Here is a 17,764-nt window from a genome sequence, read left to right on the forward strand (position 1 = left end):
ACCTAAAAGGTACATCAGAACAAGGACTTAACTTCAAGAAGAATGTAACTGAAAGACTCGGTCTGACAGTTTACTGTGATGCAAGTTGGGCATCAAATGAAACAGACAGACGTAGCACATCAGGCTATTGTGTAACTTTGTGTGAAGGCAGTTCATTCATTTCATGGAAGACAAGAAAACAACCAACAGTAGCTCTTTCTACCTGTGAAGCAGAGTACATTTCGTTAGCTTCAGCTATACAGGAGTGTCTTTACATTGAACAGCTACTAAAAGGACTTGATAACTACCAATATGTTACAACAAAAGTGTACGAAGATAACCAAGGTACGATTGCACTCACTAAAAACCCTGTTAACAGACAAAGATGCAAACACATTGATGTGAAATACCACTTCATAAGAGACATTGTTGCTACTGGTAGGGTATTACTGGAATATTGCCCTACAGAACAAATGGTTGCTGATATCCTGACAAAACCAGCTACTAAACATAAGTTGAAATGTTTTTCACAGAATATGTTTGGCATTTTGGGATAAAGACTAGAAGGAGGAATCCTAACAAAACAGGATGATGGAAAATGTTCTTAAATATTGTTTACAAATTGATTTAACACAGTGAGCTAATAGCGAGTGGGGGTGTTAAGATTGTATATATCTGCGCTCTTACTCTGTGTGTTTATAGTAGAGGTTGGATGTTGTAGCGCATGTTCTCCACTTGGGACGCTCTGGTGCTGTGTAGTGTTTAACACCGCAGCAGTTGTGTGTTCAACAGAAGAAGAAAAAAATAAAGTATCCTCGGAGAGAGGACGTTGATGATCGAACTCGAATAAAGTGTTGTTCATGTGCACGCATAAATGAACTCCATTAAGCTCAAACACCTTAACAAGTCAATAAAAGAAAACAATGAAAACATTGTTTTTATTGTCCATTTTGTAATGAGGTCTAAATAATTGTTTACCATACACTTGCACAGGAAGAAAAGGATGATGTGCAGCCATTTTTTTTTAGTCAGACGGCCGGAAGAGTGTGTGTGTGTGTGTGTGTGTGTGTGTGTGTGTGTGTGTGTGTGTGTGTGTGTGTGTGTGTGTGTGTGTGTGTGTGTGTGTGTGTGTGTGTGTAAGAGGGAGAAACATTTTCATACTTCTATATGTGTTTACACGCATGTGTGGTTGCAGTGTGTGTGAGTGAGAAGCTGATGAAAAATGAAACTGTGAGTGTCCTTGTTCATAGGTCGCAGTAGGCCCCTATATTTTTTTTGGACCACGCTAGATGCATAGCAGTGTACTTTATACTGTGCTTGGAACAGCAGTATTTTAAGATGGATTATTATTTTTTATATGTTTTTTATCTATCTATTATTGCCCAAGAAATTATGCTCATGCTGGACTTGTATGCAGTGGGTCATAAAATAATTTATATATATATATATATATATATATATATATATATATATATATATATATATATATATATATATATATATATATATATATATATATATATACACACACACACAGACGCATAAATACATAGAAACACATATGCACATACAGTATATACATATATAGCGTATATATATATATATATATATATACACACACAAATGTATACTGTATACATGCAGTTATACATATAAACTGCATATACATATATATAGATATACACACGCATAAATACATAGAAACACATATGCACATACAGTATATACATATATAGCGTACATATATATATATATATATATATATATATATATATATATATATATATGTATATATATATATATATATATATATATATATATATATATATATATATATATATATATATATATATATATATGTATATATATATATATATATATATATATATATATATATATATATATATATATATATATATATATATATATATATATACAGGTATTGAAAAGGGGATTTTTTTTTTTAACATTGTGGTCTACATAACATGTAATGGTGGTGATTTTGGTAAAAAAAATTTCATAGATGATGTTTTACAGACCTACTTCAAGCCGCTTTCTGACCGTCTCTTCAGGACGGTCGGTCTTATTTACGTGCCGAGGCCTTCCTCAATCAACTGTGTCTCCTCCCTGTCAGAAATATTGTAGTTTTTAGCGCTTCCATATGGAGTCTACTGACAGAACTATACTCTTAATTTGTATTAGAAGTGAGAACAGCGGCGGACGCATGTGCATGTACGAGCCAGTGTGCCCCGCAACAAGAGGATAGGGAAAGTAAAGGAACTTACTGACTTCAACTTTGGACTACAACTCACACAAAGCTCAAAGCACTTACTAATGTCTCAAATTCCAAACCGCTCATTTGGAAGAAGGCAAGATTGTTTTATAAACATCTCTGCCATGCCTCCATGGTTTGATTTCAAATTTTTGGGACTTATGGAAATGCCAAATACACAAAAACCGAGCAAACAGGTATGGAATGTGGTTTTGGATAATAGGACCCCTTAAAGACAAATGATGGTTTATTATCTTCATACAGTCGTGGTGTTTGGTAATGGTTTAGTAAACATGGTTGTCAAAGTTACATTGAAGTGCATCACATGTTTACACTCGCACAACTCAACACGTCCAAAACAAAGAAGAAGAAGCAGAGTTTATTTAATCCTACGTCTTCTCCCTGTCTTAGCATTTTTGACAAGCACAGCCGAATCTACTGTTTCATAAATTACATTTTTAAAGGATCGGAATCCGAAATACTTTAATAATCCCCGAGGGGGAATTAAGATTTTCAGATTAATCCCATTCAAGAGCAGACCAACATTACAGGATCGCTGACGGGTCGGCCAACTTCCGGTGAGAAAATAAAATATTCAGTCTAAGCCTGGGCCCCTGGAGAGGGGGTCCAGACTGAGGCCAAGGAAAAACAAAAACTCATAGCCTTAGCACACATGAACATGTGATGCAACCAGCCACTTCTACACACAGCCACAAAAGGAAAAAAACAACAACAAAAACATATACACTGTGGTGGCCTCTGTGGTGTTCCACGCCATCGTCTGCTGGGGTGGGGGGAGCATGGCCAGAGACAGGAGCAGACCCAACAAAGCAAACAAGAGAGCCGACCCCACCCTCTGCTGCCCACCAACTCTCGGCCAGTGTCCAGTCCGCATTGATGAGCAAAGATACGTCCAAGGAGACCGAGGTGTCCGATACCTGCTCATTCAGCCAAGACACTGTGAAGCTTGTCCGTCCCAGCTCCGCAGCCCTGTCTCTTCATCCGCATCTCCTCCAGTCTCTCCAAACGGACTCTGGTGTGGCATAGACCCAGCAGCTGGTCTCCATGACCAAAAGGCTACCCGGGAGGTAGATCCAGAAGTTCACAAAAAAGCACCGCAGAAGTCCCAAAAGTCCCAAAGGGTCCCGAACCAAAAGGCAAAAACAAAACACATGCAAACAAGAGGGAAACATCAGGAACACAAAAGGATGAGCTCCTGCCACCAGCAGCCACTACAGCAGCGCCATCTTGGAAAAAAAAAGAAGCAAACGTTCCTTTACAAAATGATGTGTATGAAATGATACAAAAAATACTACTGTTGGTAAAAATAAAATACAAGTTAAGCAACTAAAACAGTGACCACAACAGCGAAGGAGGCCAGCAGAGCACTCAGCAAAACGGCAGCTGCTTTCACGTCTTGTTCTGCAACACAAGAAGAGTGCATCTTAGGACTGCAACACAACCTTACACAATAAAGTAACCAACAGTTGGATTCAGCGCGCCTTGCTTGCCCCTTGGAGTCCGCGGGACAAAACCATTCACACTCTGAAGTTATTATCGCAGAAGCCAAATTCTAACTTCAGACTAATACCAAGAGAGCAAAGCAGTTTGATGACGGCAGCGAGTCGGACCGCAACAGGAAGTAGCAAGAACACAGCGAGAGGAAAGGGTTCAACTTTCTGCTCTTCTTTGTTGCGTCTTCAAACCGAATGAAATCTGAACATCGTGCAGGTGTTGATTTTATTGAAGTCGGACGAAGTGAACATGTGAGTAAAGGAGGAGGAAGACGCAGAGCTTAATAAAGCCCAGCCCTTCTCGCTGTCTCATGCAAGTTTGTTCACTTCCTGTGTTTAACATGCTCGTCTTCTGATAGAGAGAGAAAAGAACAGTTGCTTGTTTTATTTTTGTTTTAAAGTGCATTCATGCATTACATACTATACATTACCTTTTGCACTATATTAATTTATATTATTATGTGTTGTCAACTTTGTACTTCTTTATGTCATTGCCTGCAATAAATAAATAAATGAAAAAAAAGAAATGAAAAAAAACTGCAATGAAAATAAAGCTATCCTAATCTAGTTCTGCTTCCTCCTCATGCTTTGTCAACACCTGCACCATCAACCTGAGAACCAACGTCCTGTGTGGTGGACCTTTGTGTACTGCATAACAGGGCCTTTTTCCCCCACCTTAAAAGTGCGTGTCTAACAAAAGACCAAAAACAAACGTCCACTGCAGAGGACGCTATGTAATACTTGGATTGTTTTACTCCACATATTGACACGCTCTATTTTTTTTTGTATATTTCTGAGATTTATCCATCTATCTTCAACCGCTTATCCCATACTTGCCAACCTTGAGACCTCCAAATTCTGAAGATTTGGGGGGGCTGGGGGGCGGGGTTAAAGAGGGAGGAGTATATTTATAGCTAGAATTCACTGAAATTCCAGTATTTCTTATATATATATATATATATATATATATATATATATATATATATATATATATATATATATATATATATATATATATATATACATTAAATAAATTGTTGACTTTTAGTGAATTCTAGCTATAAATATATATATATATATATATATATATATATATATATATATATATATATATATATATATATATATATATATATATATATATATATATATATATATATATATGTGTGTGGGAAAAAATCACAAGACTATTTCATCTCTACAGGCCTGTTTCATGAGGGTTTCCTCAATCATCAGAAAGTCTCCTGATGATTGAGGAAACCCTCATGAAACAGGCCTGTAGAGATGAAATAGTCTTGTGATTTTTTCCCACACATACATATTACGCTCTACCACGGTATCGAGCACTATTTTTTTTGGATAATCTAATTAAGACATATATATATATATATATATATATATATATATATATATATATATATATATATATATATATATATACATATATATATATATATATATATATATATATATATATATATATATATATATATATATATATATATATATATATATATATATTTTATTATGTATATATACATTTAAATAAAATAGATACTTGAATTTCAGTGTTCATTTATTTGCACATATACACACACATAACACTCCTCTCTACTCATTGTTGTATTTTAAAGTGCAATGCTTTGCAGACAGTAGCACAGCCTTTGAAGGAGCATAGGTATGGGCAGTGTAATATTCTGGGTTGGAGTCAATAACCAGGCGAGGTGATGAAGTTACGTCTCTTTACTTCATACTTCAGAACCGACTCCCACACTTGCCGTCAGGGTGCGCAATACAACGTAAACCGTTGGCCAACCAAAAAGTAACCACAGAACACTATACGGTATAGTGTTCTGTGGTTACTTTTTGGTTGGCCAAGCGGACCTGACGACAGGCTGTCCTCACTTAGGTCCGCACGGAGAAATTCAGGAGAATGGTTGTCCCGGGAGATTTTCGGGAGAGACACTGAAATTCGGGAGTCTCCCAGAAAATTCGGGAGGGTTGGCAAGTATGGCTTATCCGGAATCGTGTCGCGGGGACAACAGCTCGAGCAGAGACCCCCAGACTTCCCTCTCCAGAGCAACATTAGCAACTTCCTCCTGGGGAATCCCAAAGCGTTCCCAGGCCAGAGAGGAGATGTAATCCCCCCATCTGGTCCTTAGCCTGCCGCGGGGTCTCCTCCCAGTGGGACGTGCAACGAGGACCTCCATAGGGAGACGCTCGTGAGGCATCCGCACGAGATGCCGGAACCACCTAAGTTGGTTCCTTTCCAAGCGAAGGAGCAGCGGCTCTACTCCGAGTCTCTCTCGGGTGACTGAACTTTTCACCCTATCTCTAAGGGAGATGCCAGCCACCCTTCTGAGGAAACTCATTTCGGCCGCTTGTATTCGCGATCTTCTTCTTTCGGTCATGACCCACACTTCATGACCATAGGTGAGAGTAGGAATGTAGATAGCTCGGTAGACCGAGAGCTTTGCCTTCTGGCTCAGCTCTCGTTTCGTCACAACAGTGCGGCAGAGAGACTGCAATACTGCCCCAGCTGCTCCGATTCGCCAGTTGATTTCCTTCTCCATCTTTCCCTCACTCGTGAACAAGACCCCGAGATACTTAAACTCTTCCACTGGGGCAGAGTCTCGTCCCCTACCTGGACAGTACAAACCATTGGTTTCCTGCTGAGAACCATGGCCTCAGATTTGGAGATGCTGATCCTCTGATTTCTGAGATTTAGTTTTTTTTAAAAGGGACAGTACATTTGAATGAAAGTGTGACACGTAAATATGTGAGATTATAGCCATTGGTTGATTTCCATCTCCAAGTTGATGTTAAAATAAAGACAAACACTTTCGAAACAAATACACAGATTCACAACATTACAAATTTTTAAATTCCAAGATTTTATTGCAAAAGATGCTGCTGTATTGATTTATTGATTGATTGAAACTTTTATTAGTAGATAGCACAGTACAGTACATACTCCGTACAATTGACCACTAAATGGCAACACCCGAATAAGTTTTTCAACTTCTTTAAATCGGGGTCCACGTTAATCAATTCATGGTAAGACACTCACTGTCACAATTTACCTTTTGCATTTCATGAATACATAAAACAAATGATAAAATACATAATTTGTAGTATACACTTTCATTTATACCAGTAGTACTTTCAATTATACAGTTTTGTTTTTTAAGCAACCAATCAAACCAGGCCTTTGCAACAGGTTGTTTAAAAATGTTGAAAAGGTAAATCCAAACAGTTAATCTAAATGTTAAATGTAAGTCTTGAATTTTATTATAAAGGTTAAATCCAAAAGTGAAATCTAAGTGTTAAATAGAAATGTTAAATATACAAATAAATGTTCAAACCAAACAATAAGTCTGTTTACATTCTGGTTATTCTAGTTCCAATTCTGAAACGCAAATCAAAACATAAAATTACGGCCGTTTTTCGATTTTTATTATACATGGCAGATTTTAAAACAAACCAAAATTCAAATATTCACATAAAACGGGATTTTGTGCTGTTTTCTTTCTATATATTTGAGTTTTTCAAGATAAACAGAAAAATCGTTTAAAAAAAAAAGTTCATTCACAATGCAAAAATGTGTGGTTGCAAAAAATGTGATGACAAAATGAACCGGAAGCGGTATTTTAGCTTTTCCTTTGCGTTTAGCATGTTTTTAGCAACATTTTTGTTCAGCAGGAGTCCTATTATCATTTTAAAAAAGTGTCAATAAATAGTTGTCCAACTCTTGTTTCAGAAATGAAAATAGAAAAAATGGCCCGAAATGTGTTTTTTGATTTGCATTTAAGAATTGGAAATAGAATGAACGGAAGTAACGGAAGACCACAATAAATATTAGTGTTTAATATAAATATAAACTTAAATAAATGTTAAACGCAAATGTAAATCTAAATGTTAAATCTCGAGGTGAAATCTATAAATGAAATGTAAGTGTTAAATCTACATCTAAATGTTATTACATTGAAATGTTAAAGCCCCACTTAAAACTTTCAGTTTTGCTTGATTTTGGCGGCGCCACTGGACCAAAGCGGTAGTGTTTTGGCTGAAGGAAGACCACATTTTCCAAGGGGGCAAGCGCATAGCTTCGTAAATCATCATAAACGTACATACAAACTGACACGATAATACCACAATGACTCAGTATGACTGATCAGTTTGAGAATCACTGGTCTAAATCTATTTATTAACCTTTAAAAAAGGCCAACAATTGATTAAAATAAATAACATGAGTAAATGTTTAATACATACGTGTGTCCACATGAGTTCCTTGTCCGAACAGGATCTGTCCACACGTGGCTACGGCACAGTAGTATGTTCCGGTGTCAGAGGAGTTGAGTACGGTCAGAGAGAGATGGTAGACGCAGCTTCTTGGGTCTTGTTCATCATCACTGTCGGAGTAAATGATGTGTGGATCAGACTCTCCCGATCCTGACTTCAACCAGTAGACGCTGCTTTGGTTCGGACATTGGCGGAAATTTTCTTTGCTCTCAGCGAGGACGGAACACTGGATGGTCACAGACTCGCCTCCTTTGACCGACTTGCTTTGCGGAATTTGTCTCACCTGGAAGGACTTGCGTCTGGGGTCTGTGAGAGTCACAAAGAGGCATTAACATGTTTGATTCAGAAGCCCTTTTATCGATAAACAGTCCACATACAGTTGTGGTCAAAAGTTTACATACACTTGTAAAGAACATAATGTCATGGCTGTCTTGAGTTTCCAATCAATTCTACAACACTTATTTTTTGTGATAGAGTGATTGGAGCCATACTTGCCAACCCCCCCGAATTTTTTTCCCTTGGCCTCAGTCTGGACACCCTCTCCAGCGGCCCAGGCTTACACTGAATTTTTTTTTCTTCTCAAAATGAGCCAAAAAAGAGTGGCAGCTACATGTAAACAAACTACGGTGTGTTGAAGGGCCGCACAAATTAGTAGGACAAAACGTTGCTCGCCAAATCCTCTCATCAGTGAAGCATGTTTAATATAAACAGTGGGATTTCTGACAATTAGGAAGGTGTGTGTCATTTTTGCTCTCTAACAAAAACAATATTAAAACAAAAATTATATTTTTTCCACCATCTTTTCCATTTTCACACATTTTTTAAAAAGCTCCAGGGAGCCACGAGGGCGGCGCTAAAGAGCAAATTTAGTTTATGAACCCTTAAATATCTATTAGAGGCCGCAGTATTGTATAAAGCGCAGGGTTCAAATCGTGAAAACAAAATAGCAGCCTATAACCTGAAAATATAGTAAATTTTGGATTATCTTCATCAACAGGTCTTGCATCTCTCAGCACACTGCGCCAAGTCTTACAGAAAGTCAATACAACTCTTAAGATAATACTTTGGTAAATCAGAGCAGGAGGATTTAGTTTTGAAGACGCACGTCAGCGTACGTGCTGAATTCCTCTGCTGCCCTCCTATTTGTCTGCCTCGCTCTGCCAGTTTTCTTGGTAACAATGGTCGGCACGGAATAAACCAAAGAGTCCTCGTCTCTCTAAAGAAACAAATCATGTAAGACATGGCAAGAACAAGAAAACGAAACAAAGACGCAGGACTTTTCTACAAACTTGTTCTTACCTGCTGGACGCGACTGAATGTTTCATCGAGTGTTTGTGGACCAGCTAAAAAAAATTGAAATTAAATCATAGAAAATAGCAACCTAATGATGTGTTTTTTTCTTACTTTTGCAGCAAAAACAGTTTTTGGTCCTGATCTTGTTGATGAGGAAGGCTGACATGATGAAACTTAAGGCCAAAGCAGCACTCAAGACGATTATAACATACTTGTATGAATCAGAGCTGCTGGAATCTGGATAGTTATGATAAAAAACACTTATGAAAAAACACTTTTGTCGAATCTATCAATAAAGATCTTTACCTTTAGTGTTGACTCTTATTGGATTTCCCATGAAAATCCTCCCACATGTGACCACAGCACACAAGTAAGTTCCAGCATCAGAGGAGTTGACGTTCTTTGACAAAGTGTGGACACATTTCTGTGTGGACTTATCTTTGATCTTCTTGCATTCCTCATGAGCGTAAACAAAGCTGGGATGGACACTTTCTGGTCCAGTTCTGAACCAGGACACTTTGGGTCCATCCTGACAGATGTCATTCCCAGAGTGGGAGAGGACTGAGCACTGCAACTTCACAGGCGGTCCTGGTTGGACTTCAGAGACAACAGACACGGAGGGTTCTGGTTCTGGGAAGAGTGCAAGACAAATTGAAGTCTTTCAGCACTCTGTGACTTTGATTCCACAGATCGACATTCACTTCTGTTGAAATCTTGAAGGTAAAAAATACTGTGATGTGTTAATGCAGAGGTTACATTTCTTGTAGTGCGTGTAAAAACATGTTCATCACAATAAAATATTTGTTCATTTGAAGGCTGAATTATTGGAAGAGTAGTCAAGTTAACATTGTTATCTATAAACAAATGTTATGTAACATTTACAATATGTACAATATTTAATTTAAACTGTTTTCTAGTTATTTGTTGTCATATTTACCTGTGACCTGAAGGAATGTTCCTTTCAAAAACGAGAATTGACCAAAGTTCACTTTTAAACAATAGTAGATCGCCGTATCACTTTTCTCTACTTGACTAATTTGCAGAACAAATGTTCCTTGTTCTTTTTTGGCTGTGATGCGATGTCCAGTATTCGATGTTCCACATTCAACAGAGCCTGAATCGTAAGATGCCGTTGTAGCTAAAATTTCAGGATAGGATCCAGAAACAAGTCGGATCCAAATTAAGTGTTGAACATTCTCAGTTGTCCCGTGGAGACATGTCAGAGAGACTTTTTGTCCAGGTCCAACAGTCTGAGTGGTTAAGTTGTAGGCACCTGTACATGCTGAAGAGAAAAAGAAGACATATTAATAAGAGTCATGTACAGTATGAACATGTCTCCATTGGAACTGAGCATGGACTTACCTCCACTTTGGAGCAGGAGCAGCAGATGAAGCACGATCCACATTTTCTCCTCTCGTTGGACCAAGTGAACATCAGACCATCTAGACAGCATCTTAACGTTATTAACATGAATCACATCATACCAAATGGGAGGGAACTATTTTGCTGCCATCTCATTGGTCGTCATGTGCCGCCTCTACCTCAGTGGAAATATATCCAACCAAACTTTCCAGTCCCTTTGTATCATTTTCTCACAGTTTTTTTTTTCTTGTAACTTCTTTTGTTGACTGTGCAGTATTTCTGTGGCAAAGTCAACTTTTTTTTTGTGTCTCTGCAGATTTGTACAAATCAAGCAACTATGTAGCACATGTGCTGGATTTTGCTAAGACAAGACTTAATGTATTCCATTTTCACTGGCCACAATCAGTAACCAGGAATCTTTTTTCAGAATCATTTTAAAGGCTGGACCTTCCTTTGGAATGGGTTGTGTAAAATAATTAAATAAAATAAAAAATAACAATAAAGCCTTATATTTGTCTTGTGAGGGTCACTATCATGTCAAGTGACATGAGAGGCAACAGCTGTCCATTTTTGAGTCACAGGTGTCACTTGAGGCCAAAATGTTTGAACTACCCTGTTAGGAAAACAATAATTCCACCCTGAATTCACAAATGACATCACACAGGACAACAATTCAAACTCTGATCTACACTATATTGCCAAAAGTATTTGGCCACCCATCCAAATGATCAGAATCAGGTGTCCTAATCACTTGGCCCGGCCACAGGTGTATAAAATCAAGCACTTAGGCATGGAGACTGTTTCTACAAACATTTGTGAAAGAATGGGCCGCTCTCAGTGATTTCCAGCATGGAACTGTCATAGGATGCCACCTGTGCAACAAATCCAGTCGTGAAATGTCCTCGCTCCTAAATATTCCAAAGTCAACTGTCGGCTTTATTATAAGAACATGGAAGCGTTTGGGAACAACAGCAACTCAGCCACCAAGTGGTAGGCCAGGTAAACTGACAGATGCTGAAGCGCATAGTGCAAAGAGGTCGCCGACTTTCTGCACAGTCAGTTGCTACAGAGCTCCAAACTTCATGTGTTCTTCCAATTAGCCCACGTACAGTACGCAGAGAGCTTCATGGAATGGGTTTCTATGGCCGAGCAGCTGCATCTAAGCCATACATCACCAAGTCCAATGCAAAGCGTGGGATGCAGTGGTGTAAAGCACGTCGCCACTGGACTCTAGAGCAGTGGAGACGCCTTCTCTGGAGTGATGAATCACGCTTTTCCATCTGGCAATCTGATGGACCAGTCTGGGTTTGGAGGTTGCCAGGAGAACGCTACATTTCAGACTGCATTGTGCCGAGTGTGAAATTTGGTAGAGGAGGAATTATGGTGTGGGGTTGTTTTTCAGGAGTTGAGCTTGGTCCCTTAGTTCCAGTGAAAGGAACTTTGAATGCTCCAGGATACCAACACATTTTGGAAAATTCCATGCTCCTAACCTTGTGAGAACAGTTTGGAGCGGGCCCCTTCCTCTTCCAACATGACTGTGCACCAGTGCACAAAGCAAGGTTCATAAAGACATGGATGACAGAGTCTGGTGTGGATGAACTTGACTGGCCTGCACAGAGTCCTGACCTGAACCCGATAGAACACCTTTGGGATGAATTAGAACGGAATCTGAGAGCCAGGCCTTCTCCACCAACATCAGTGTGTGACCTCACCAATGCACTTTTAGAAGAATGGTCGAAAATTCTGATTAAGACACTTCTACATTATTTGGAGGCGAAGAGGAATAAGCCAAACTAGCACAAAGTACAGATATAGAAGCTAACATAGGTCAATATTTTTAAGTATGTGATACAATAGAAACGTAATTTTTTAACCTGTGTCCAAATCACTCCAACTTGTTCCATTCCAACTTGTTCCAAGTAGGTGTGAAAATGGGAAAAAAAAATAAATTGACAAATCAGACTAATTTAGTGCATAGAAACGTTTTGACTGTAAAAAGTGACGAACAAGGCAGTACAAATCTTCAATGATTACTCAGACTGGTAAAAAGAACATTTATATCATGTGCTGTCATCTGTGTCAGTAGAAATGTTCACATTTCAGCCTAAAATAATTCCACTTCCAACGAGAGAAAATATGTTGCAGTAAATCCTTTATGATTGTTATGTTTTAGACACACACCAACTACAATTGTAGCCCAAAATCCATTAAAAAAAGCTACTCAATAATTTAAAATTGTTCAAAAGTTACTCAATACTTGAGTAGTTATTTTAAAGAATACTTACTCTTACTCAAGTAATTATTAAGACTACTTCTTAGTTTTATAATATTATAAAGTAGCGGTACTTTTACTTGAGTACAATTTTGGGTACTCTACTCATCTCTGATCATATACTGCAACGGTCCAACGCGAGATGTTTAATTAAGTTTTGGAATATGCAGCACACACCATATTCTATAGAATCCAGACAAGATAACCTATTTTTGGCACGCCGAAGCTTAGGTGCGCTATGGGAGGCTCCGCTGTCGTGATGGTGCGTATGTAATGATCCAAAAATGTATGTAATAATAGTCAAGTCAAGTCAAGTCAACTTTATTTATTTAGCACGTTTGCAACAACTTTTAAATTGAACCAAAGTGCTTTACAGGTTATAAAAGCATAGAGCAAAAAACAAAACAAAAAAAACTCAAAAAAACAAAGAACATAAACAATGAAAGAGCTGAACAAGATAGTGCAAAAGCAATACGCAAAATAATAATTAATAAAATTGTGAGAAATTGAAAAATAAAACTAAAGCGAAGGGGTGCGGGGGCGGGGGCGGGACTAGAAATGGTGGCCTAGTGGCCACGTGAAAATGAATGTTGAAAGACATTTTTCACATACGCGATATAATAATATACATCATTTATATATCTCCTATATGGAGGGGAAAAAAATCGCCATTAAAAAAATGCCAGCAGACACCAAAACAAATCAACATTTGCAGCCATTTGTGCGTAACTGTGCCAGAAATGCTTGAAAAAGACACAAGCTGCGGCTGCATAACAGTTTAAGTCTTGAGAAATCACATTGCGTTTGCTAAATTATATTTGCATCTCCTTCCAGTGTTGAGGACATCGTGATAATCAGCATATTCTGCATTTTCATGAAGGCAGACACGCTAAATGGATTGCGCTCCCTATTTTGTTTAATTATGAGACACAATCCTCCGCGCTCGCGTTTAGTAGATCCGTTTTGCGTGTGCTGTCAAGTTTGCACGTGTTTTAGTACACACAAACCTTTGTTTGTCTCAGTCTTTCTCTGGCACACACAATTAAAAGTTGACTCGCATAAATAAATGAGCTACTCTCGCAAACAAACACTGTTGAAGTTGAAACTTTATGTGTTTAACCTTTAAAATAAAAAAAAAGTGTGAACTAGGAAGGAGTTGTTCTTCCTGTCCAAGTGTGCTTCAACTTCACACATGATTGCTGCAATGACTGCACACAGGAAGATTACTGAAAATGTTTGATATTTTTTATTTGCAGTTTGCAGTTAGAAGTGTTGCATTATCATCAGCATACACATGGATGTTGAAAAGTGATGTTAGAAATGAACATGGTGGATATTTATCTTGGCAGTCAGCACAAAAGTACAAAGTTTGTCATTAGTTTTCATGGATAGACCTACTACTCACATCTTTCACCACATTACATTTGCTGTTACTTACTTCAGGTTACTTTGAAATGACAATAAATTAAAAAAAAAAAATGGCAAAAATGTTTCTTCTAAAGATGAAAAAAACAAACATTGTTTTGATCATTTAGATTTCCAAGTATTTCAATGAATGTTTTTCAAACACTAATTTCACCTATTTGGGTTAAAACATTTTTTGCAAACCAGTAATTATAGTCTGCAAATGATGTGTTGTTGTTCAGTGTCGGTGCTGTCTAGAGCTCAGCAGAGTAACCGTGTAATACTCTTCCATATCAGTAGGTGGCAGCCGGTAGCTAATTGCTTTGTAGATGTCGGAAACAGCGGGAGGCAGTGTGCAGGTAAAAAGGTGTCTAATGCTTAAAACAGAAATAAACAAAAGGTGAGTGCCCCTAAGAAAAGGCATTGAAGCTTAGGGAAGGCTACGCAGAACAAAACTAAAACTGAACTGGCTACAAAGTAAACAAAAACAGAATGCTGGACGACAGCAAAGACTTACTGTGGAACAGTACATCCGAACATGACATGACAATCAACAATGTCCCCACAAAGAAGGATAAAAACAACTGAAATATTCTTGATTGCTAAAACAAAGTAGATGCGGGAAATATCGCTCAAAGGAAGACATGAAACTGCTACAGGAAAATACCCCCCAAAAAGAAAAAGCCACCTAAATAGGAGCGCAAGACAAGAATTAAAACACTACACACAGGAAAACAGCATAAAACTCAAAATAAGTCAGGGTGTTATGTGACAGGTGGTGACAGCACACCTACTTTGAGACAAGAGCTATAGTGATGCATGCTTGGTTATGGTTTAAAGTCATATCCAACAATTGCGACAACGACTTTTTACTGTCAGCTGAGTTTTGTTTTTTAATGATTTCTGCTGGTGGTGTGCCTCTGGATTTTTTCAACGCAGAAAATGTGCCTTGGTTAAAAAAAGGTCGAAAAATACTGCCCTATAGAGGTCAAATCAACTTGTACGATCATTTCCAAAGCCTCTTTGCAGTATTGGGAATATTTATTTAAACATGTTTAACAAGTTACATTAAGAAGATCATTTTTACACTCACATAAAATCAACATGTCCGAAAAGGAGCAGGAAGAAGCAGAGCTTATTTATTCCTACCTCATCTCTGTGTCTCCATTTTCTGACAGGAAAAACTATACTAATGTGTCAAATAAACAGAATGTGTATCAGAACACATTTTTAATTTTGTGTGGTGAGGATTGAGTCATGAAGACACACGTCAGAGTACGTGCTGAATTCCTCTGCTGCCCTCGTATTTGTCTGCCTCGATCTGCCAGTTTTCCTGGAGACGATGGTCGGCATGGAATAAACCAAAGAGTTCTCGTCTCTCTGAGGAAACAAGTCAAGCTGAAAACAAAGCAAAGATGAACACAACTTTTCTACAAACTTCCTTTTACCTGCTGGACGTGATTGAACGTTTCATGGAGTGTTTGTGGACCAGCTGAAAAGTTGAAGACAAAAAATAAAAGAACACACTAATGATGATTGATAATGCGCTTTTTTTTCCTTACCTTTGCAGCAACAACTGATTTTATTCCTACACTTTTTGATGAGGAAGGCTGACAAGATGAAGTTTAAGACCAAAGAAGCACTCAAGACAAAGAACAAATAGTTGTTTGAATCACAGCTGCTGGAATCTAGATGGTTAAAATAGAAAACACTTATGGAAAAAAGACACTTGCACTGAATCCGTCAATACTAATGAATGAATGTTTACCTTGGGTGTTGTTGACTTTTATTGGAGTTCCCATGAAAATCCTCCCACATGTGACCACAGCACACAAGTAAGTTCCAGCATCAGAGGAGTTGACGTTCTTTGACAAAGTGTGGACACATTTCTGTGTGGACTTATCTTTGATCTTCTTGCATTCTTCATGAGTGTAAACAAAGCTGGGATGGACACTTTCTGGTCCAGTTCTGAACCAGGACACTTTGTGTCCATCCTGACAGATTTCATTCCCAGAGTGGGAGAGGACTGAGCACTGCAACTTCACAGGCGGTCCTGGTTGGACTTCAGAGACAACAGACACGGAGGGTTCTGGTTCTGGGAAGAGTGCAAGACAAATTGAAGACTTTCAGCACTCTGTGACTTTGATTCCACAGATCGACATTCACTTCTGTTGAAATCTTGAAGGTAAAAAATACTGTGATGTGTTAATGCAGAGGTTACATTTCTTGTAGTGCATGTAAAAACATGTTCATCACAATAAAATATTATTTGTTCATTTGGACATTTGAAGACTGCATTATTGGAAGAGTAGTCAAGTTAACATCATTATCTATAAACAGATGTTATGTAACAATTAAATATGTAAAATTGTTCATTTGAACTGTTTTCTAATTAATTGTTGTCCTATTTACCTGTGACCTGTAGAAATATCCCATTCAAAAATGTCATGTTGTTCAAATATGAATTTACTTTAAGACAGTAGTAGATCGCCGTATCACTTTTCTCTACTTGACTAATTTGCAGGACAACTGTTCCTTGTTCTTTTGTGGCTGTGATGCGATGTCCAGTAGTGGATGATCCATGTTTAACAGAGCCTGACGTGTCAAATGTTATTGAACACAAAAATTCAGGTGAGTTTCCAGCAATGAGTCGGACCCAAAATAAGTGGTTCCAGGTTTCAACTTTGCCGCGTGGACATATCAGAGAGACATTTTGTCCAGGTCCAACAGTTTGAGAGGAAAAGTTGTAAGCACCTGTACATGCTGAAGAGGAAAAAGAAGACATATTAATAAGAGTCATGTACAGTATGAACATGTCTCCATTGGAACTGAGCATGGACTTACCTCCACTTTGGAGCAGGAGCAGCAGATGAAGCACGATCCACATTTTCTCCTCTCGTCGGACCAAGTGAACATCAGACCATCTAGACAGCATCTTACCGTTATTGACTTGAACCACATCTTACCAAATGGGAGGGAACTATTTTGCTGCTATCTCATTGGTCGTCACGGGTCTCTACCTCAGTGGAAATATGTCCAACCAAACTTTCCAGTCTGTTGGTACCATCTTCTCAAGGTGGTTCTTTTTCTTTACTACTTTCAATAACTATACAGCATTTATGTGGCAAAGAAAACATTTTACAAACATGTTTTTGTCACATAATTAAATTTTCCTGAGGGAATTCTCCTGAAGGAATCAATAAAGTACTATCTATCTATACATTTCCAGCCAAAAAAAAGTTCCACATCCTTTGAATTTCGGATATTTAGAACACAAACTGTGATGACATTCAGAATTGTAAAACTTTTGGGGTGAAGAACTTCAACGGTTCCACTCCAAGTATAACAAACTACTGTTCACGATTT

At 38.1% G+C, this 17,764-nt stretch overlaps 1 protein-coding gene across 3 annotated transcripts; it reads right to left on the minus strand.

The window, feature by feature from the left end:
- Positions 1–2,501: 2,501 nt before the first annotated feature.
- LOC133644846 (uncharacterized) lies at positions 2,502–10,805 on the minus strand. 3 transcript variants are annotated; one of them, XM_062039592.1, is made up of 7 exons: positions 10,723–10,805; positions 10,298–10,642; positions 9,667–9,990; positions 9,472–9,597; positions 9,367–9,410; positions 9,173–9,283; positions 8,218–8,373 (listed from the first exon to the last, which is right to left on the minus strand). In XM_062039592.1, the coding sequence occupies exons 1-7, from the start codon at positions 10,763–10,765 to the stop codon at positions 8,347–8,349; spliced, it is 1,020 nt and encodes a 339-aa protein (XP_061895576.1). In that variant the 5' UTR covers positions 10,766–10,805; the 3' UTR covers positions 8,218–8,346. The 3 variants fall into 3 exon arrangements, with proteins under 3 accessions (XP_061895574.1, XP_061895575.1, XP_061895576.1); XM_062039590.1 differs by lacking the exons at positions 9,173–9,283; positions 9,367–9,410 and adding an exon at positions 2,502–3,673 and having other exon boundaries at positions 8,038–8,373; XM_062039591.1 differs by lacking the exons at positions 9,173–9,283; positions 9,367–9,410; positions 9,472–9,597 and adding an exon at positions 2,502–3,673 and having other exon boundaries at positions 8,038–8,373.
- Positions 10,806–17,764: the final 6,959 nt, after the last annotated feature.

The sequence above is a fragment of the Entelurus aequoreus genome, linkage group LG28 (genome assembly GCF_033978785.1).
Source record: "Entelurus aequoreus isolate RoL-2023_Sb linkage group LG28, RoL_Eaeq_v1.1, whole genome shotgun sequence".
Taxonomy (NCBI): domain Eukaryota; kingdom Metazoa; phylum Chordata; class Actinopteri; order Syngnathiformes; family Syngnathidae; genus Entelurus; species Entelurus aequoreus.